We start from the raw sequence: 22,277 nt of genomic DNA, 5'->3' as shown, positions 1-22,277 counted from the left end.
ACAGCGGCATGCTCAAGGGGCTTTACTGAACCTGTGAGGAGAGCTGGAGAGAAATGAAACCTCCCAACAGCCAATCAGAGAGATACCTCTTACTGACGGCCGTCCGACGCCAATTCAACATGTCGAATCGGTCATAAAAAAAAACTCGACGGATCGACGGCCGACGATCTCTGTGGTTGTGTCAGGATCTTAACATGGCTGCACGATCATGCCAAGAAAAGTACATGCTTTTTTTTTTTTACCTTTTTTTAAAAGTGAGCACATACAGTACTGTACATGTTTGAGTCCTCGCCTCTCAGCGCTGCAGGTCAAACGTCGACACACAGCTGCAGTGATTGGAGAACAGAGAGCCTGATTGTGAACATCAGCACACAGCAGAGTCTTTCTTCTGCTATGGAACAAGGTGAAATGAGAAGACTTCTCACTGTGGGAGGAATATCACACAAGCCCAGTTTTATGTCTGAATCGTCTCTGAAGATTTCATCCTTTGACTCTGCAGCTTGAGTTTATGTTCAGAAAGGTGTGGTGTTCTCTCCTCCCTTGGACGAGTCCGTCAGCATTAAATCATGTGTCAGCAGTGTGCTCGGCCTCTGTGTGGACAACTGTAAAATCATTTGCAGTCCGAGCTGCAGCTACAGGCGGTAACAGAGACGTTTGTAACGGCAGCTGCTGCTCAGCTGGTTTCACTTGATTGATGAGATGTGACTCCAGGGCTGCTGGGGCGGTTCAGTGGAGCGGAGGAGTGTTTTCATTAACAGTGCAGTTGTGCAATTAACAGCGAAGGTCTCTCATGCAGGAAGAGAAGAGCAGCAGATATGAAGTGGTGGCTATTTTTTTTTTCAAAGAGACTTATATGGTATTAATCTAGAAAGACAAAAAAAAAGTGTTATTCAGTCTGCTGTGAAGTGAAGTCATCAAGACTACATCATACTCGTAAAAGAAACTTGAAAGGAGCTTTTTGTTCTGCAGCCTCGGGGTACGGCGAGCTGTTTAAACATTTAACAGTCCGAGTCGATTTTTCATTAGAGGTATCTGTATTTCAGTAAAAATTAACATTTCAGATTTCCACGTCATGGCGGAGGAGAAAGCATTGGGCCGTTTGTTCTGGGGATACGATTTACAGAGCTGCAGCTGATGCCAGGACACGATTCCTCTCCGTTGTTTTTTACATTTTCTTGTTAAATCTCCATAAATAAAAGCAAATAAACACACTGGAAGGTATTCTGTGACTCAAGCTCAGTACTCTTCCTCGGCCCTGGCACGCTTTGAGGTGTCTCTCGGCACGGTACAGGTCATGCACCAGCACCAGAACGCGGCCCCAGAGTAGTCTACTCGACGATTACGGTCTTCATTATTGAGAAATCCTGCTTTGCGGAAGCGGACCCTACAGCACGGGAAATTTAAAAACGGCTACTCACACATTTTAAAGTTGATCCATTCTGCTGATCCCTTTTTTTGTGTTAAAATGCTTCAGATCATGAGGTGAACGTATGTTGGAGTAATCCCAGGATGAGTCAGCAGAGGGCGCTAAACGGCTTCTTCTGCAAATCACGCGCGAAAACCAAGAATTTCACCAGATGGCTTCAAGCCTCTAAGATGTTAAAAAAAACCTATTACCTAGACTCTCTTCTCCCAGCACTGGAGAGCAGGCCTCCCCTGGCAGCCCTGCAGCGTTCGGAAGGCTTCCAGAGAGCTGAGAGTGGGCACATGGGGGGGTCTTAAAGAGACAGTAGCTGAAATTAACCGTTTCAGGCAGAGGATGAAATGAGGGATTTATTAAGGAGGATTTTGAGCTGCAAATCCTGCAAAGCTGCTCTAAAGTTTTCACACACTGACATCATGAGAGGTGAACATGAGGAGAACAGGGATCAGGAAATAAAGTTTGATATGTTTAAATACAATTTTGTCTCTTAGAAATGCTATTGTGGATATCTGTAATCAGCCTTCTTACTAGTGAGAATACTTTAGACAAGGAGAAATGTTTTGTTGTTTTGTCTTTCAGGATGAAATGGACTGAAGAGGCTGCAGGAAAAATCTCCTCCCATGTTTTTAAAAAGCTTTCTCTGTTCTAGTTGTGACATTTTAAGACCTATGCTTTATATATGTGTGTGTCAGTTATCTGTTGAGAAGTCAGCTGGATTTGAAATATTCCTCCTCTCCTCTGGGATCCCGTCGGGGAGTCTGTGCTGCAGGGAGGGAGGGAGGGAGGAGGGTGACGCTGAGACACCCAGAGGTGATGTGAGCTCACTGCTGCAGCTCGGCCGTATAAAAAGCAGCCGAGCTGAAGCAGTCAGACTGACAGAGAGCATGTCACAGAGGAGCACTTTGTTCTGAGGAGGAGGAAGAGTTTCAACACGTTTCTTACAGGACGAGGAAACGCTCTGAGTGAAGAAATCATTTGACTTTTACAACAAACTCATGAAGATTCAAAGTGGAGTATTTTTTCTTTGACGTTGCTTCAGTGATGAATTCTCGTCCTAGTCAGACACATCCTGAACACCGCCATGGATTTATTATTGCAAAGGTGAGTTGTGATTTAAGCAGGTAAACATAAAGCACAGCTGGTGCATGCTGAGGCTATAGAATGTGTTTTTTTTAACTCTTAATGTTTGCATTTTATTGCAAAAGTGATCATGAGGGTAGGATGGTAGTGCTCTGGTGACCTGTAGGTTCCTACACTGGTACACCTTGAAGGCGATCCTCGTTCTGCTCCCTCACCATCTGTGAGTTTTTATATCAGTGTATTCTGTGCGTTCTCCGACATCTTTAAGCTCTCTGTCCTTAAGACTGAAATGTGGCAAAGGGCTTTTCAGCCTGGAATCTGTTGCAGAGAGACTTCAAACTCGAGGAGCTGGAGTCCTTAAATGTTTTTTTAATCTAGATAATGAAAGACCTGGAAGCAGAGTCTACAGGATGTCGATGCTTTTAGCTCGACTGCTTGAACTACTGACCACCAGATTTGACTCATAGATGTTTTTTTTCTCTTTTATTGTGAAGTTGAGTGTTTTTGTAAATCATACTTTGTCTCTCTTTGAGTCTCAGTGTGTAACTTTGTGTTTGTGCTGCAGACGGTCTCGGCCAGGTCTCTCTTGGAAAAGAGGTTTTTAATCTCAGTGGGACCAACCTGGGCAAATAAAAATAAATAAATTACAAAAATCAGACGATGGGCACAAAAAAAAGTTAAATGACGCACTTCAAATATGTGTAGAGAAAACGTGATTGTTGGAAAGGAAACGTTTCTGTAAATCTTTTATTTTTTATCTGTATTGTTTTATATTTAAATCATTTTGTTCATATCAGAAGCTTCACTAAGTATCTTCTCAAATGTACAAGAGGCAAAATAAGTTTAGTCATTTCCTTCCTCTTTTTTTTTTTTTCGGTTTGGGTAAGAAACAAACGAACAAATGAATTCAAAGAAATGTAACCGCTTCTATCTTAACTAAAACAAACATGAACATGAACATGAACATGAACATGAACATGAACATGCATTCTCTCAAGAAAAAGGTTTGGAAGCTCTTAAGAACATTCTGTAACTCCTGATTGGTTTCTTAAGAACAGAGTCATCAGTGTAATTTCTCAAGAACTTCTTTATTTTCTTAATAATTAACTTCTCAGATGCTGAGAATATATCCCTTTATTTGATTTTGATCTAGTCATGACTCACATGCAGGCACAAACAGGAGCTGTGGAGAGACGCACTGAGTGCATCAGAGCGGTTGGGGGTTCGGGGGTGCGTTGCTCAAAGGCGCCTCAGCAGTGCTCTGGAAGTGTCCTAGCACCTCTCCAGCTACCAGACCAAATTCCATATTATGGTCTGCACCCAGACTTGACCCAGCGACCCTGTTGTCTCTCTAAGGGAGATAAATATCTGAATAAGTTTCTCTTCACTTTTAACTCTGAACACCGAGGCATGGCCGTGTTCGTCCAGCACTTCTAGTCTAAATGAAAACACTTTAATGTGACACATGACACTCTGCATAATTGCATGCTACTGTCTCTGGCTGCTTATTGTTATTCACTTTAAAGCAGAGAGAGCTGCCAGGTATGTAGAGGAATGTGTGCAGAGAAACAAAGACAAAGTGTCCAAACTCGTTCAGAGCATCAGGGTGTGGAGAGAAAAGAGAGAATCTGTGCAGCGAGGAGAGAGATGGTGCAGGAATGGGCATGTTTGAAATATTATTTAGAGGGAAGACGGGTGAAGTAAATCAAGTTCTCTTCGGGCTGAAGGGCAGATATTTGTACCAGAAGTTTGTTTTTTATAGCTTTTTGTTGGCACAGTTTACAGTTTACAGATTGTTAAATTGTCTTTACTGCACATGAGAGAGGTGTCATAGATTCTGATATTTCAGCTTTACTTTGTTAGTTCTCGTAGTTACATAAAAACTACATCAGCGTTAGGCAACACCATGTTTTTTTTATTTAAAGACGACCACAACGATCACTTCTCTCTCATAAAGACGCTCTAATTGAGCTACTGGGATTTTATACTGGGACTCTGGGTGGGGTTGATTTATAACAGCTCAATTCCCTCCTTCCCTTTACAACAACACAGAGAACAACAGAATGTTTTGTCAGGTCACTCAGCGCCAGAAACAATGAGAGAGGACAGAAAGTAGCTGCCAATATCCCATCTCTCCCTCTGGCACATTTTTCAAACCCGGCCCAGTTTCAGCAGACGGCTGTTTGTCTCTAGTCTGGTTCTGCTCAACATTTCTGCCTCTTAAAGGACGTGTTTTCTTGCCTTTCACTGTGACTTCTGCTAATTGTTGCTAAGTGCTAATGATGGATGAACAGTGGATTAGGGTCTCTATAATATAACAATGTTTAAGGTCTTTTAAGTGCTTTTTGTGAAGTGTCTCCAGATGACGCTTGTTACAAATGAACTTTTAACCACAGTCAGTTTAAAGCATAAAACAAATTAATGGTCGCTCTAATACACTGAAAGTCAAAGACAAATACACTCACATGTCATGCATTAACATGGCGGCAGTAGCTCAGGCTGTCGGGACTCGGGTTGGAAATGGGATCCACAAAAAACAGAGTCATATTTTTTACATTTGAAAGATCTTGTGTTTGAATCAGTGAATGCCCATCGTACACCTGGTAGAGGCGATTTCACTGATTCAAACACAAGATCTTTCCAAACCTAATAAATATGACTCTGTTCTTTGTGGATCTTTAGGGTGGAACCCTACAGTTCTCAGTTTAAGTCTCGGTGTGGATCAAGTCCTGGAGAGGTGCCTGAGAGCTGCCGAGCATCATGTGGTCACAGATAAACAGACGTGCACATGACCATCAGATCATGGATTAAGTAAACAATGATCTGAGTCACTTTTGTTTTTTGAAAGCCTTGATTACTTGTTGTAAAAAAAAACTTTGTAAAAAGTTGTAAAAATCTTTTTTTTTTGCATCCATTCAATTGAGGGTGCAGAAATGTAAAACGAGGGTGCAATGCATCGCTTTTTTTTGGATCAAGGGTCAGCATGAAGAATTTTTAAAACGGTCCCCCACTGCAAGCTGAAGGGTTTTTTAAAGTCCTGTGTGCCGAGCTCAGTTAAGATTTTAAATGTTTGTGAGGCTGTCTGGGCTGCAGCATCACGGTGTTCTTATCTTCTTCTCTGATGTTTTATGTTGTGTCTTTTCTGCAGATCTTGTGCAATATAGGAAATGTGTGTGTGTGTGTGTGTGTGTGTGTGTGTGTGTGTGTGTGTGTGTGTGTGTGTGTGTGTGTGTGTGTGTGTGTCACTGGTGTGTGCTTCTCTGAGTACATGTGGTTTTATTTACTGTTTTCTGTCTCCTCTCAGTTTTTTTCTAACCAGAGGATCCACATCAGGCCCAGAGCCTCGGGGTGATGCTGGCCATGCAGCACTACAACTCATCGGGCATCCTCTCCCCTTCCCCCCCCTCTAACCTCACCGCCATGCTGCAGGAGCCCAAGGTGGAGGCCGTGCAGCGCAATGACACCCGCCTGCCGAGCAACCCCACGGCCGCCGGCCTCACCATGACCCTGGGCATCCTGTTCAACGTGGTGGCCCTCGCCATCCTCGCCAAGGCCTACAACCGCTTCCGCCGGAGGTCCAAGGCCACCTTCCTGCTCTTTGCCAGCTCTCTGGTGGCCACAGATCTGGCGGGACACGTGATCCCCGGAGCCCTCGTACTGAGTAGATACTCAACGGGGACAGGGTCCAGAGCTGATCCTGCCTCCAGCTTTCGAGGTGACACTGCAGACCCGGATGCTTCTTGTCTGTTTCTGGGGGGCTGCATGGTCTTCTTCGGCCTGTGCCCTCTCTTCCTCGGGTGTGGCATGGCCGCAGAGCGCTGCCTGGGCGTCACAAAGCCTCTGCTGCACGCCCGGCTGGTGACCACAGCGCGGACTAAGATGGCCCTGACTCTGATCTGGCTGCTGGCTCTGTGTGTGGCCCTCCTGCCCTACTTCAGCCTGGGCGCCTACACCTACCAGCACCCGGGGACGTGGTGCTTCATCAGGGTGATGGAGGGCACCGGGCTGAAGGACCTGGCCTTTGTGGTGCTGTTCTCCGGACTCGCTCTGAGCTCCCTGGCCTCGGCCTTTGTGTGTAACACCATCAGTGGGATCACGTTGGTCCGAGCACGGCTAAAGAGGTCCTGCTCCCAGCGCCGCTCGGCCCGCTCCCACGACACTGAGATGGTGGTGCAGCTGGTCGGCATCATGGTCACTTCTTGCATCTGCTGGAGCCCTCTGCTGGTGAGTGTGGAGATAACACTCAAAGTATATTTTTAAAGATTAATTGTCAGTGTTATTTTATTTCTGCTCAGTTTTGCAGGGGAAACAAAACTTTCTGCTTTTAGTTTGACTCCATGTTTGTTTCAATATTGAAGAAGAAGATTTCCTTTGTGACACACAGGCTGAAAGAAACACACATGCAAAAATAGGATCCTGTGGACATGCACTAGGCAAGGCAAGTTTATTTCTATAGAACATTTCAACAACAAGGCAATTCAAAGTGCTTCACACAAGACATCAAAAACATCATGACAGAGGAAAGAAAAGAAACATTAAAATAGGACATTTAAAAATCACTGAAATTATTAATAAATAATAATAATAAATAAAATATAATTCAAATGAAATGAATAAAAAATAATTCAAATGAAATTAATGGAGAGATGTCAGAGTGGGGGGGGGGGGGGGGGGGGGGGGCTGCACATGAAGGAGCGCCCGAGCAGTTAGGGGTTCAGTGCCTTGCTCAGGGGCACCTCAGCAGTGCTCAGGAAGGAAGTGGGCTGGCACCTCTCCAGGTACCAGACCAATTTCAAGACTCTTGTTTGAATCCCACCTGTGATTCCTTTCCTGCATGTCATTCCTCACTCTCTGTCTCTGACCCCATTTGACCTCCATGTGACCCCTATGTGACCCCGAAGTCAGGGAAGCCTGGTCTACTTAAAGATATATATAAAGGGCGCTGGTGGCCTAGTGGTTAGTGTGTCAGCCACAGGTTCGAGTCCAACCCGTGGCTCCTTTCCCGCACGTCGTTCCACTCTCTCTCTCTCCCCGGTTTCTGACTGATACAGGATGAGCGTTAACGATTTTCTGTCTGTTTTTATTCTCACAGATATTTGGACTGATGTCCGCCATACGCTCCTACAGCGACCCGCTGGGCAGTGACAAAGACACTTACAGGAGCCTGATGGTGACGGGGGTCAGGATGGCGACCTGTAACCAGATCCTGGACCCCTGGGTGTACATCCTGCTGCGGCGCGCCATCCTCAGGAAGATCTACCGCATCACCAAGAGGCAGGCCAGCCTGAAGGGGAGCTTGTTCCGTACCACGCGCTGGGACGCCAGCTCCTTTCAGAACTCAGAGAAAAAGGGCGTCAATAAGATTTAAATGAAACTGAAAGACAAAGGAAAGCTGTCGGCTGTCGCTTGTGAAGGAGACGCTGTTTAGACTCCACCAGGGTCAGAGGTCAGGCGTCTATCATTTGGATCCTCATTCAGTGTGAAATGTCGATATGGAAAAATGTTCTTCCTCACCTGGTGGGAGTGTTGATATGAAGTATAAATGTTGGGATATGAAAATAATTCCTGAGCAGCTACTTATAACCGTCGGGTTGTTTTATGTGTGACAGTACAAATGGAAAACAGACAAATTTGATGTGACGTGGCTCATATGAGGGCATGTTTGCACGTCAGTCTGTGCTCACTGAGACCAGGTGTGAATCACATCACGTCAGATGCATGATAATGTGACTTTTTCTTGCAGTGAGGTCAGTTTTTCAACATCTCAACTCAAACGTTTGAACCCTTAATGTTCCATTTGTTCTGTTGTTTCATGTAAAGAAAAGTCAAAGTGTCGTATAAAAGCTCAGAAAGAAAGAAAAGACTGTGATTTGACCCCAGCTTCAAGATGTGAAAAACACCATGCATGCGTGTGTGTGTGTGTGTGTGTGTGTGTGTGTCTAATAGTGCTGTAACACGTATGTGAATGTGTGTTGTGATCGTGTGGTTGTGAATGTATCTACAGTATTTTCCTCGAGTGTCCGGGGACCGAAGTGAAGCTATGTGTTGCAAAAAAAGCTAAGTGAATGTGACCTTGTTTAAAAGGGAATGTAAGCTCTTAAAATAAAAGGTTATTTGTTTGTGTTGTCTCTCTTTCTGCCGTGTGATTGAACTCACATTTGACATTTTTTAAAGGATAACGTTTTGCATGAAATAAACATTTTTAAAAAAGGAAAACACTAAGCTATAATAACATATAATTATGTTGAGTGAACTCCAATACAGAAAATGGAATAAATCAAACTCACATTTTCCTTTTTTTTTTTTACACTCTTTGAGGCTTTATAAGACAATACTGTGATGTTTTAAAATCTGTTTTAAATATTTTTCTAATCAAAAGAAAATAAAGCCGAACAGTGCAGCTTCATTTTCCATCCTTGCGAGCATTTTTAAGTAGGAAAATGTTTTATTTGATTGAACTTTATGTCAAGACATGGTCTCAGATTTGTGGTGCATCACAGCGGCTCCATTTGCAAACATAAAAATTAAAGTCAAGATACAAAGACACAAACATTTGACACAACATTCAAACACCAAATAAACATTCAGAGGCCTTAAACTTGCCTTGATCTGGGATTCAGAAATCAGAGCTGAATCATCAGAATACTTTAGCGAGTACTGACTTTGTGTTTCTGACCGACAATCATCTGTATAATGTAATATGTATATAGTTTATTTTTAATGAGGCTCCCCTCTTGGTGGCTCTCGACCCCCACTTTGGTAACCACTGTTTTAGAATAGAATAGAATTACTTTATTGATCCCAAACTGGGAAATTGTGTTGTTACAGCAGCATGTTTTCAGAGCAAATAAAACAATATAAGAATAGATACATAGTAAATAAGCACTTAAAATTTAAAAAAAGAGATTTATACATTAAGGATTTAACTTTTTAGGCGATAATACAAAAAATAACAGATAAGATTTCTTCTAGGTCTCATTAATAATGTTAATTGGTGACACACATTTTTAATAATGATGAAAATGTTGAACATAAAACACAATTTACACGACTAACTGGTTTTTTAATTCAGCAGCCGGTGTTACGGTTTAAAGAGCGACCGTGTTAACTGGTGACTTTTGGCCGAACGGGTCTGTGGTTGTCATAGTTACAACCGGGCAAAATGTCAAAATAGACCCGTTAGATATGTATTGAATTAAAAACTAAACAAAGCGAGCAGCTACGTATGTACCCTCTTTCCCGTCCCGTTTTTAGCTGTTGCTACGACAACCGTGTGGACGCATTCGTTCACGGTTTCTTGCTATCAGTTCAAAAAAGAGCTTTACACCAATCAGCCAGCTGTTGAGGGCAGACAATCGACTTCTTCAAAGCTCCCAGAACTAACCACGCCCCCAGCCATGATCACGCCCCGTTCCCTCCGATTGGCAACACCTTCCGTCATACGCAACTTCCAACCAATCAGCTCCGTCTCTGTCTCATGTCGTGGGCGTTCCCTTAAAGCACTCCTGCTGCCTGGACCGGGGAGCTAGCGTGCAGCGTCGTCCGTAAGCAGCATCGACACCACGGTAAGTACGAAAACACGTGAATGCAGCCCTATAGATTAACACAGTTTGATATTTATGACCGATTGAAAAGCAATGGATCGAACACAGGTGGCTAGTGTGTTATACCCTGTATTTAAAAGCGTTTATTAAAAGAAAAAAAAAAACCGATGATGCTTTGTTCGGCTAAGCTAACATGCTAACTGGCTGAGCAGTCGATGGGGTCTCGGTCAGTCTCCTCGACCATTTTGGTGTCTGATAAGCAACAAACCGCATTCAAACAATAGTTTCCATTATTAATTCGACTGTCTTTGTGTAAATGTGTTGATAAACGTGGTAGATATGTGATGCATTTTGCGTTTTGTGTTGTTTTAACTATGGGTGATGCGGTTCTTATTGTGTATGTTCTGGGGGATGTTAGCTAGCTGTTGTCGCCAGTCTGACTCTGGACTGGATTAAAATGGCGTCTGTTTTTAAATTCCCCTGATGGAGCTGCTGGTTCTGGGTCCAAAAAGCTGTTCTGATAACTCACTCTTCCTACTGAAGCACCTGTTAAGTGTCGCCGCGGGTTTAACAGGTGTGTAAGTAGCCTGGTTAGCACAGCGGCTCCTGTATCTTTGTGATGCCTTCAGGGGCTTTTTGATTGAGACAAATTGTTCTAGTCATTGTTTCAGCCTCATTGTTTATCATCCTTACCTACACTTTGAATCCTGTTTGTGACTCTGTGAATCAGCTGTTAGGATTTGGATGTTAAAGTCATGTGAGTGTGCCTAAATAAATCAATTAAGATCGATTGATGTTTAATTAATCCTCTGCAGGAAATGACAGTGACAGCAGCTACAGTCACAATCAAGACACCACAGAAGATAGATAGAATCTTTATTATCATTGTATACAAAAACACAACGAAACTTCTTTAGCAGCAATCTTAAACAGCAGCTTTTACAAAAACAACAACAACAAACATTGTATGTAAAAAGTGTCCAGAGCAATTGCTGTTCAGTGAATGAATGAATGAATAATAATAATAAATAAATAGACAGTTGTGGTGACTGAAATAATATATACAGTTATTATTGTGCAGTGACTGATTAATTAAACAAATATAAATATAGAGATATAGTGCAGTGACAGAGTATAAACAGTTATTATTGTGCAGAAAACACCGGATACAACAACATTTACGCTCAGTGTTTAAAGCCGACTAAAATTCAGTGTGTAAAATAATCCAATGTGCAAAGTTTTGGTTTCAAATCTATAAAAAACGAATAAAAATGAAGAATATATAACATCCTGCCTGCTCTGATAACTCCTCTATCATCCTGCCCTGATTAAATCCTGTTGTTGTGTACACAGAACACACAGTATCATGTGAGCGACTCACAACAAAGAAACTCCCTGAAGGAACATGCAAATGAATGCTGCAGTTATTTTCTTTAACAGCACAATGAATCGTAAATAAATCAACTTATTGTTGATGTTTGCACGATGCACAGACAGAGTAGTTTATTTATATCACACTTTTTACAGACTAAGGTCACTAAGTGCTTTACATCAATAAAAAACAACAACATACATACACTAAAAACAACAACAAATGAGAACGTCATGGATAACATTAGGGTTCAGGTGTAGTTGCACTTCAATGTGAATTGTCTGTTATAGATTGTGCAGGTATCCGTTTTGATATCAGCGCTCTGCTCTGTATAGTTTCCTGTCCTCTGTCAGTCACATGCCCGTGCATCGACCCCTACTCTCAAATCAATCATTTCTTGTTGCACTGCTCTGACTTTCCCGTTCACTGAGTTAATGAAAAGTTCCATTTTCAGGGCGCTCTTTCACCCTCTAGAAATATAAATGTGCATATTTTGCAGGCATGAACAGAACAATTTTGATCTGAGTCAGATCTTTCTACATCTGCCTGAGAAAGCACTGATGAGTTTAGCACCCGAGGAAATGTGTGGCTGCGCCGAGAAGAAGGATGTCAACATTCAAACGCATATCTTCAGTCAGATTTTTAACTAAAAGCTGCAGAGAGAGAGAGAGCATAATGTTGTCTGAATTGCACAAGTTAGTTGGAAATGTTTCTGTAGCAAACGGTTGCAAAAACACAAAATTACCCTCTATAGTGTGCCTAGGACTTCTGTGTTTACCATAGTATTAAAACAGGTATGGATTAGGGATGCACTGATGCACCGGTTCACCATCATTATTGGTCTGATTTCGGCCCCGTTGACAGACATTAACAAATAATGCGTCAGGAACTGATGTCTGTAGACGATGTTTATTTGTTGTCAAATCAATTTAATTCTGGCATCTCGTACACCTAACGACAGATTCAGAGAAGAGGTCTCATTCTGGAGATTCTGAAGTCACCTGTTGATCAAACTCTGACTTGTTTTCATTCTCAAACACGAGAGAAAATCGTTGGCATTTTCAGAATCTGCCCTCTGCCCTGATTTTCCCAATCGTTGCTCTAGTCTAGAAATGTAAAAATCTGTTGCTGACATCCTTTGCCAACAATCCTCGTCTTTAGCATCTGATAACGCCTTTTACTCTACTCAAAGCTGAGCAGCTGCCAGCGGTCTTTAGTGGGATTTGCTTTAGGAAAACTCATAACTTTTCATATCATCAACCTCTGACTGAAGCATGCCTGCTCTCCGTCTATTCCTGCTGCACTCGTATGCACACTGCCATTTGAATTCTTCTTTGCATGGTAATTTATCTGCTTGTTTTGTTTTTGTTGCTGTAGTGACGAGCTGCAACATTGTCACCGGCTGCAGAGAGGACTGTTGCCATCGATCACTGGATACAGGACACCGTTGTTTTTAGATCGACAATGGTAATGGTAATGACTCTTTATTATCTTCTCCTCCACGTTCCTTTGAAGCTTCACATCTCTGCCATGTTTTTGTATTTTCTGCCGACAGACATGAGAGCACAGGGAGCGCCGGTCTGTTTGTGTAATGTCACTGTTAACAGGACAAACAAATGTGTCTCGTCTAATTTAAGTCACAGGCCCGGTGCCAGCGTTTTGGTGCTTCAGTCGGCCCGAGGCTTTAGGAGCACATGCTGCAGCTTCCACATCAATGCTCTCCTCTAAATAAATTAGCTTTGGCTGCGTGTGTGTGTGTGTGTGTGTGTGTGAGGGCTCGCTGCTTGTGTAATCACTGGTGTTAGAAGCTTTGCCTGGACACAAGACCTACTTCTTTTAATTTTTAAATCAATCAAAGGCAAGCACATGTCAGATGAAGTAGGCCTTTCCCCCCCCCAGGTTGGCAAGAGCCTCTCTGGAAAAGAGTGCTTAATGAAGTGAGCTAAGTAGAACTGATCAGTAACACGGACTCCAGTGGAAAGAGCTGCTCAGGTTTTATTCTGTCAGTTTGTCCAGGTAACACAGTAATCCACTCCAGTGAGTCAGGAATCTGTTGCTTAGGTAGTGCTCTTCTAAATTAGAGTCTTTTTGTATTTAAATGTTCGCTTTAAAGCCTCCTCTCTGCACTGATCGACACCCGGGCGTTTTTAAACAATCAGTCATTATTTGGCAAAAACAAGAAGAAGAAGCAACCATGGCAACCACCCGCCGATGTTTTTGTTACTTCTGAGACACCTACCGACTATTTTTGAAGCGACAGTAGCCTTTAAGAATTACGTCATATAGCGGCCCCCGACTTGTTTGAGCACGGTTGCGTTCTCATCTCAAGTACACATGAACCGGGCATGGTACCCGAGTTCTGTACGTTTGTGTTCACACTGATCAAATGAGCTGGACTTTGGGATCAAGCGTACTCAGATCCGGGCACCTAGTGTGAAAAGCTTCTTGTCTTGTCCAATCAAAAAAAACCCTTTGGTAGTTCTTCTTCTTCATTAATATTTCTTAGTCTTTCCCCCCGCAGCGCCACCGCAGCATGCGTGTCTTCATGAATGATGACCGGCATGTCATGGCCAAACACTCCGTCATTTACCCGACCCAGGAGGAGCTGGAGAGCGTCCAGAACATGGTGTCTCACACAGAGCGGGCGCTCAAAGCCGTCTCTGATTGGCTGGATAAGCAGGAGAAAGGAGGAACTAGCAAGTCTGACTCTGACGGGGCCGACACCGATAAGGAGAGGTGAGTCGGGCTGAGGGTGCAGGATGGAGAAAGATTTTGTTATATTCACGTTGCTCACTTTTTAATCCTGTACCTGCTGGACAGTGATCACAAGGATCAGGCGACGCGCTCTCTGCGGGGCGTGATGAGGGTGGGACTGGTGGCTAAAGGTCTGCTGCTGAAGGGGGACCTGGACCTGGAGCTGGTGCTCCTCTGTAAGGACAAACCAACCATCGGTCTGCTGAAGAAAGTGTCTGAAAACCTGGTGACACAGCTCAAGGTGAGGACATGAGAATGTGTGGTGGTGACTGTCCTCTGACTGCATTTTACTGTTCTGCTCTGTTTTGGTTTCATCGGGACGTTCTATTTTGGGAGTGTTTCCCTCAGCCAATGACAGCGCACAGGTGAGTTTAGGAGTGGATACAATTCAGGGATATGATAGATGAGGATGTAGCGGCAAAGAAGAGAAAATATAATCACAGTGAGGTGAAACACCAAGTGGATGAAGCTCGTTCCAAAACGAGGGTGGACTTTGGTTTAGCTGTTTCCTGTTGGACCGGCAGGTGCCAAACACCGACAGTTAGCTTGTGCTAGCATGTAGCAGCTTTAGAGGTGGGCGATATGGGAAAAATATCATATCACGATTTCTTTTTGGCCAGATCACGATTTTATCACGATTTTTTTCATACTGATCTTTAGACAAATTTGTAAGTTACTGACCAGTTCAACCAAACTTATTTCCTTGTATAATGTTTTTAAATGCACAAAAACTGCTGACAAGTTTAATCTATTTGAAAAACATCTTTGTAGGAGGTCTGGAGGTCTCTCACCTCCTTCGGGTGGAGAGGCTTGATAAGTAACTTTTAAAAACCGAGAGAGAGCAGCAACATTTGAAACACCGGGGTTATATCTCCCCTCACTGTCTGTCTGAGCTCCTCTCTGTCTGTCTCTCTGCAGACTGTTAACATCTCTCCGGCTCGTTAAACGGTTTCCTGTGTCGCTATCTGAGATGTAAATTTAACTGTGCAAACTATGCAGATAAGTTAACTGTTGCTCACGCCGTGTCGGTTTGGAAAAATATCAGAACATTTGCATATAACCGAGATGGAGTTGTTTTTGCGGACTTTACTCTTACGTTTCGTTTTCGTTTTCACCGCTGCGGAGCAATAAAGGGGGAGACGCGTCTGTGTAAGAGCATAAACTGCAGCATGATAAAATAAACACATGAGCCCGGTTCTACAATCTCCCTGCTTTGGCAGATCGTCAGCAAGTTAAAGTCCTTCACGATCTAAGATCGTTATATCGCCCACCACTAAGTAGCTTGCAGTGTAGCTACACTGATATGAGATCACATGTATGCATGAATTGAGAACCTGATTTTTTTTTTTTTTACGGTTAATCATGCAGCTCTAATTTTTGTGATACAGAATTGTCAGTTTGTCCCAAAAAGAGAAACACAAGTCCTTCCTCGCTTTAAAATCCTACAAGAAGCCCAAAGGGCAGATCTGATAGTGAAGCTCAGAAAAACCCAAGCAGCAAATATACACACTACGTCCTGCAGTGAGGGTGAGCTTCTGGGAGCAATGAGCCCAGGAGGAGGAGGGACCCGGTCTGAATGTTGTGTTTACAAACTGCAATGGAAAATGCTACAGACTCCATCTTGAATCTTCATATCATCACTGCATTATTGCACACAGACTTCTACAGATCTTCACCAGCAGCATTGTTTAAATATCCAGCAGCGTGTCTTCAACACTTTGCTCTCTTTCAGGCGACAGAAGAAAAGTACGTGGTGACTCAGCACATCCGCGAGGCCAGCATCGTCATAAAAAACACAAAGGAGCCCCCGCTCAGCCTCACCATCCACCTGACGTCCCCTCTGGTTCGAGAGGAGGTCGAGAGAGCTTCAACTGGAGGTAAGCTGCCACACCTGGGCCTCAGTGTCTTCAGTGCCCCCTCCCCCCCTTTCCTCCAGCAGGGAGGACTCCAGATCAGACAGATATTGTTTATTGGGCCTTCAATGGAGCTAGGGGACAAGAATGTACTGTCACTTAATGAAACTGTGCTATGCTTATAGCTCTATAGTCTCTCTCGTAGTTCCATGTGATGTAATCGTACATTTTTGATGGCCCAATATACAGTATAGGGCAGGGTAGTTCACTGACTGCAGAAGACATGGCTTTCTCTTGGACACCAACGAAATGAAGGCTTACTGAGAATTTAACAAAACATTTAAAACTAAAAAAAAAAAAAAACGAGAGACCACTTTGTTTGCATGTGTTTTATCATTGATGATGAACGGTTTGCATTGCAGCAAAAATGAGAAGCAAAAAGCTGCGGTGAAAATCTCCTCGGTTGTTCAACCCAACAGTGGGGCTTCTGATGTTCCTGTGCAGGGGTCGCTCGGGGGTCACAGATAAAGACAACGATGAACACGCAGATTCTGCATGAATGTCCAAAAACAAAAAAAACATACTCCAAAAATCCAGCTGCTGATACACTATTCATCCTGAAAATGTGTATCTTCTCTTAAGCTTAATGACACACAGAGACCTGCGGTACTCCACATGTTTTTAAGAACATGTCAAAGAGGCGACAGCTTCAGCAGGTGTTGACCTTATCTGTCACCCCGAGAGCCCGGTGACGCCCGGTTTTGGGTTTTTTATGTATTTTTGTAAGCCATCAGTTTTGCTGCAGTGTGGACCTGTTTTGATACCCACTCTTTGTGCATCTGATAATTTCTGCCTGTGGTTCCAATTCTGATTGTCTCTGTCAAGCCTTCTAGTTTGTCAATTTTTAGGGACGCTGGACCTTTGACCAACTGGCCGCTCTCTGTCTCGGAAGGGGCAAAGTGCAGCGTACCCAGAAATAGGGGCAAAGGGGAGGGGCTCTACCTCCTGTTAACGCCAGGAAAAGAAAAACACTGAAGCATCCATAGTTGAGACAACCTCCAAATCTGATAGCACCAATTTATCCCTTTAAATGCTAAATTCTGAAATCTCTTTCTTTACCTTCTGACCTCCTGCTGGGTTTAAAGTAGGGCTGCACGATGTTAGGAAACAAGATCATGTGATCCCTTTTCTTCCTGTGATGAGAAGATAACCGTCAACATATGCCAGATAAAATCAGTTTCAGGGTGAAGAGCGACTTAAAAACTATCGATTATAAATGACATCGTCTTACCCTGAATCTCCTCCATGATGATGTCACTGCACAAGCAAAGCGCTGTGGATCGTCGATTGGTGTAAATACACAAATCACAATGAAGCGACTAAAACGACAAAATAGCCTTTCGACTTTTATACGGGACTGTGGGTCGTCATGTATTTCTGCATTGACCTTTTGATGTGCATCGCTAGCCCCATGGAGGGGAACGCCGTCATGTGCTGCACATGAGTCATCGTGCATGCAGAGTAACAGGTGATAACGGGGATCAACTCGCTTACAATCCACTGAGCGACCGACCGTGCTTCATGCTGGAGATCTGTGGCTGCAGCAGCGAGCTCGCCTCGACTCTGCACGCACAGTGGTCAGTTCATGGCGGGTCGTCAGCACCGATAGGCGTTCAGAGTAGTCACTGAAAAAAGGACGACTGGGTAGTTTCAAGATTTTTCAGGTCGTATTTTTAGAAGTAAATCAAACTAAAGAAGTGATCGTCATCGCTCGTCCTGGGATGAGACACTCACACTTCATCATTTTGATGGTTAAACGATGCCTCGTGCAGCCCTATTCTTAAGTCTCATGATTAAACGCCAGACGATACAAACCCGTCTAAAAGCGGGAGGTTGAGAGCGTTTGGTGGTTCTTTAGTGGAGGGGCCCCCCTCCCCTTCCCCCTCCTGCCTGTGGTTTTGGGAAGGCTGCCGTTGTTCCCCCTGGCCGGCTGACAGAACTCCCCTTGGTCAAACTGTACCTTGTCTTCTTATTCCACCTGCCAATAGAATCGCTTTCAGTCAACGATCCCCCGGATGCTCTGGACAGGCAGAAATGCCTAACTGCCTTGGCGTCTCTCCGCCACGCTAAGTGGTTCCAGGTTTGGATCTTGTCTTTATTTGTCTCTAAAAAAAAAAACAGAAGTAGTCTTGAGTTGTTGTTTTTTTTTTTTTTTTTTTGATGCTGTTTGTTCTTTATGTCTTTTTCTTTTGAACGTTAAGTGTGTGTTTTTTATTTCCTTCATTTACTCTTCGGAGGTGTACTTCCTGTAGTGATTCTCGATGATCTCAATGTTTGTTTTTTCTTAGGAGACCTTTTTGTCGTTACTTTGTCGTAGAGTTGCTTTGCTCACTTTTAACACGTTGTTCTGCTCTGTGCCTTCTTTAAAATAAGTTCCCTGCTGCTTTTTATTGGACTCCGTTAGTCTCCCCCTCACAGCAAAACAAATCTCTTATTCATGCTCCGTGCAAACAGGTGCAATATTTCTCCAGTGTTGGTGTGCCTGAGTTGCTGCTGCTGCTGTTCTTCATGTATGTGCAAGCTGCCTACAGAGCCGCCACGTTCTGCTGCACAGCTGAGCAATATGGCTGAAAATATGGTTGTTATATTTTCTGCCATATTGGTTTTCTTTAAAGGCAGCGTTGGTGATTTTCAAAAAACTAGCATGATTTTGAAAGTAGCATTCCCTCAGTGCTCCCTCTGCACCCCCTCCCCTCTGTGCTCCCTCTAAAGCCACGCCCCCTCACTTACGTGCACGAGCAGCGTTGCTCCAGAAGCAGACCTCAGCTTATCGCTTTGAGTGTGGGCGCGTGCAGGGAGACAGGGAGGAGCATTTAAAGAGACACACACACCAAAACGGAGCGTTCTGAGAGAGCTGGTTTATACAGGGTCACAAACCTCCTCTGGTGCTTGATTCATGTTATATTTTGACCACAGCACAGCACAGATGTTTCATTTAGACCACAGGGGGACTGTTTGAAAAGGTGGACAAGCAGGGTGATATGTCCTCTTTAAGGTGTGCGATCAGCAGCACACTGCCAAAACAGCCGTGTTTGACATTTCCACATTTCCTCGTCACAGGAGTTTGACGTAAAGAAAATTAAAATGGTTACAAAACAGAATAAAACATTTCATGAGTCTATCAGAAGCTCTTCTGCAGACAGACGGGCTGCGAGCTGAGCTCCCGCTAACATTACTTTTCCTTTTTTTGTGTGATCTCAGCTTGTTTACATCCGCTTTCGCCTCAGTGTTCATCGATCCAAAGTTTAAACCTTGTGGTGAATTCTCTGCAGAAATCTCCTCGTGTGTCACAAACGCAGTTCACAAAAAAAAAAAACAGAAAAACCCTGATGTCCCGTTAAGGCGCTGCAGTTTAAATCCTTAAACAAGCTCTTATTAAGTTTTCTCCTTCTCCACTAACGTAGAAGAAAAGAAAAACAGTTGTTAGTTTTGTTGTGAGATCAGCTGTTTTATCGTCTCATATCGAGTGTAACTTTACCAACTTAAATTATATTTTATCCCAAATCAGGATGTTTTTTGATTTTGTAGATTTGACCAGGAAATGTTTTTTTCTAGGGCCCGACCGATGTGAGAATTTTAGGGCCGATATGATAATGGATATTAGGAAGAGAATAAAATCTGATGCCGATATCTTTCTTAGATCTTCAAGCTTTAGAGATTGGTCCGTCCAACGCAGTCATCAAACACTTATTTATTATAATATTTAGTTTACAGTTGAACAAAAGTCTTTTTCAGGCAGAACAACAACCGTGCACTGAAACACATTTTTACTTTAAATAGTATTGTAGTCAAGACCAAACTAAACGAGACCAGAGTGCTCCAAGACCAAGACTGAGACATTTAGGGATTGAGACAGAGACCATAAATATCACTGAAAAATCCTCATCTTGTGTTTTAGGGGCGTGTCACTCACTTAGACCGTAACACTGGGAAGGTTGCAGCCCGGGGGAAAAAATCTAATTAAGAATGTTAATGAAGTTATTTGTTATTTTAGAAAGAGGTGTTTTCCTTCTAGTTACAGTAATGACGAGAAAAATAGGCTCTCAGTGGTGGTCTAGACCGGTCTTGATTTAAAATCTGGAGTCCACCCAGTCTGAGACCGAGACAAGAAAGAGACCTTCAAAAAGTGGTCTGGAGACCAACTACAGCACTACTTTGAAACAAACAATTATACAAATAAATAATAGAAATAAATGGAATGAAGCTGGTTATATCTGCACACATCAGAGCTAGAATTAGCCGATCGGCCGATTTATCAGTGGAGCTGTAGTTTTTTCCATGTTGATATAAAGTTGTCATCAAAGCGCCGTGTCATCCTCGGCTTCCCCGCCTTCTCATCGCTCCATCTCTGCAGCTTCTTGTAGCGTACAGTTTGTCGCCGCGACTTCTGCTGCTCCCCCGGCTGCTTGTGTTCCTCTGTGTGCCTCGAAATCAACGGGGAATATTGCACCTCGAGTAGTTTTTCATTTTGGCTGTCACTGATTTTAAAGATTAATGCACACCTTTTTTTAAAGTAGCTCTCACATTAGAGCTGGCGTTCAGTTTAGAGGTGGCTTTGTCACACGAGACTAAATTTCATCTCAGTCCTGTCGGCTTTTCGATTTACAGCGTTGAGTGTGAAAGTAGGACGACCTAACAAAGTGTTTTTATTCCTTCATTGAAGATTTCTATAAGCTGTGATAGTCTGTGTGGCTTCATTTTTTTATTTCCTGTCGTGTATTTTGGATGTTGATGTAGCTGTGTTCTTCACGCGCTCGTCCTCTTTGACTTAAGGCTGCTCTCCTCCTCCTCCTCGTGCCACCCCCCTCCCCTTCCCCTCTGCCCCCCCTCCCTGCTTGTGTCCTCAGGCCCGAGCTAATGGACTGCGCTCCTGCGTCATCGTCCATCCGGATCCTGAGGGACCTGTGCGCCCGGGTCCCCACATGGGCCCCGCTTCGTGGCTGGGTGAGTGACTGACTCCTTTAAGACCTGAACGAGAGAACCGCTCAGGGAATCTCTTTGACTGAGCTTTGGTCTGCCTTAATGCAAAAACGCACGACTCTACTCTCACATAATCCCGTGTGAATAATATCTCATAACACTTAGCGTAAAATCTGGAGTATAAAACGCTCTTTTCATACCTGTTTTTTCATCTAATCTAAAAAAGTCGGCTGCTTCCTGTACACGGTTGCGACCAAAAAAACGGATTAAAATGCTGACAAACACCATCACCCACTGCACGCCACCTCAAATGTTAGAAAAGCTTGTCGCCCCGGGGGGAGAACTACAGCCTCTGTGAGGCGTGCACGTCTCCCTTAAGAGCTTAAAATCCTGAATTTTAAGAAAACAGTTAAATATTGTTCAGTAAGGAAAACTTGTGGAGTGCTGGTTTGATTGAAAGACTACTTGATTCAATTCAACGAGTGACCAGAGGAGGTGGTCAGCGCCATTCACTCGTGGCCTGTCGGTACTTCAGCTGAGAGCTTAACTCCCGCCCTGTAGTTAGAAGAAGTTTAAACTCAGCGTGGTGGAAACAGACGGTTCTAAAAGAGCGACACAGCTGCTCAGAAACTGCACCATGTTAAGTTTTTCTGAGTGCAGTGGACGGAAATCATCGCACAGAATTGACTGCGTCTTATATTAAGAATTTTACAATTACATGATCACTTTACAAAGTCCAAAAAAACCTCCATCTTATTTCCAGATTTTACGAAGCCAAAAGTATCACCTGAATTATTTGTAACTGGTAAAATGTGTTTTGTCAAGTTTCTTGAAATAATCATTTTCAGTTAGATAAACTCAAGATGCTCGGTTACCCATGTGACGCTCAGTTGAACCGATAAGAATGTGTGTGTGTGTGTGTTTGTGCAGGTCCTCGAGTACTCAAACGTTGCTCCAATAATAACCTCAACAACAACGAGTGCTCGAGTTCACAGCGGGTCGTTTCACTGAAGAAGTGCTACCGCTTTTACATGAGACTTACTTTTCTTGCATCTTAGTCATGGAAGCGTTCACCTGTCGAGGTTTTATTTTTAAGCAGGCAGCAAAAAAAAAAAAGTGGATCAGTTTGAGTAAATTTGCCCTCCTATGACACATCCTGTGATAAGACTTGCACACAGCGATAGCAGCGCTCGACCAATACTTTGTGTAGCTCTTAATTCGATCTAATGCACTGACCTAAAATCTCTGTGTAGTTCTCACTGAGATTAAAA

General features: G+C 43.4%; 2 protein-coding genes across 2 annotated transcripts in view; both read left to right on the top strand.

Moving 5' to 3' along the window:
• Positions 1 to 2,279: 2,279 nt before the first annotated feature.
• Positions 2,280 to 8,622, top strand: LOC132954240 (prostaglandin E2 receptor EP1 subtype-like). The gene is made up of 3 exons (XM_061026756.1): positions 2,280 to 2,524; positions 5,808 to 6,727; positions 7,596 to 8,622. Exons 2-3 carry the CDS (start codon positions 5,855 to 5,857, stop codon positions 7,869 to 7,871), a joined length of 1,149 nt encoding a protein of 382 aa, XP_060882739.1. The 5' UTR covers positions 2,280 to 2,524; positions 5,808 to 5,854; the 3' UTR covers positions 7,872 to 8,622.
• A 1,348-nt stretch (positions 8,623 to 9,970) lies between these two features.
• LOC132995274 (interleukin enhancer-binding factor 3 homolog) overlaps positions 9,971 to 22,277 on the top strand; it is a 22,373-nt gene continuing 10,066 nt past the window's right edge. The window contains 8 exon segments of the mRNA XM_061065237.1: positions 9,971 to 10,068; positions 12,797 to 12,892; positions 13,941 to 14,155; positions 14,240 to 14,414; positions 15,906 to 16,050; positions 18,075 to 18,166; positions 20,934 to 20,969; positions 20,971 to 21,030. Of these exon segments, the coding sequence (XP_060921220.1) occupies positions 12,884 to 12,892; positions 13,941 to 14,155; positions 14,240 to 14,414; positions 15,906 to 16,050; positions 18,075 to 18,166; positions 20,934 to 20,969; positions 20,971 to 21,030 (732 nt within the window). The 5' untranslated portion in view covers positions 9,971 to 10,068; positions 12,797 to 12,883.

This window comes from Labrus mixtus, chromosome 20, assembly GCF_963584025.1.
Source record: "Labrus mixtus chromosome 20, fLabMix1.1, whole genome shotgun sequence".
NCBI lineage: Eukaryota > Metazoa > Chordata > Actinopteri > Labriformes > Labridae > Labrus > Labrus mixtus.
This window is presented reverse-complemented; position numbering and strand designations above follow the sequence as displayed.

What these genes read in the sequence shown, in the direction of transcription:
- LOC132954240 (XM_061026756.1), top strand. Translation starts at nt 5,855, where the DNA reads ATGCTGGCCATGCAGCACTACAACTCATCGGGCATCCTCTCCCCTTCC. An exon ending in TCTGCTGGAGCCCTCTGCTG is followed by an intron (nt 6,728 to 7,595) that starts GTGAGTGTGGAG and finishes TTATTCTCACAG; the next exon opens with ATATTTGGACTGATGTCCGC.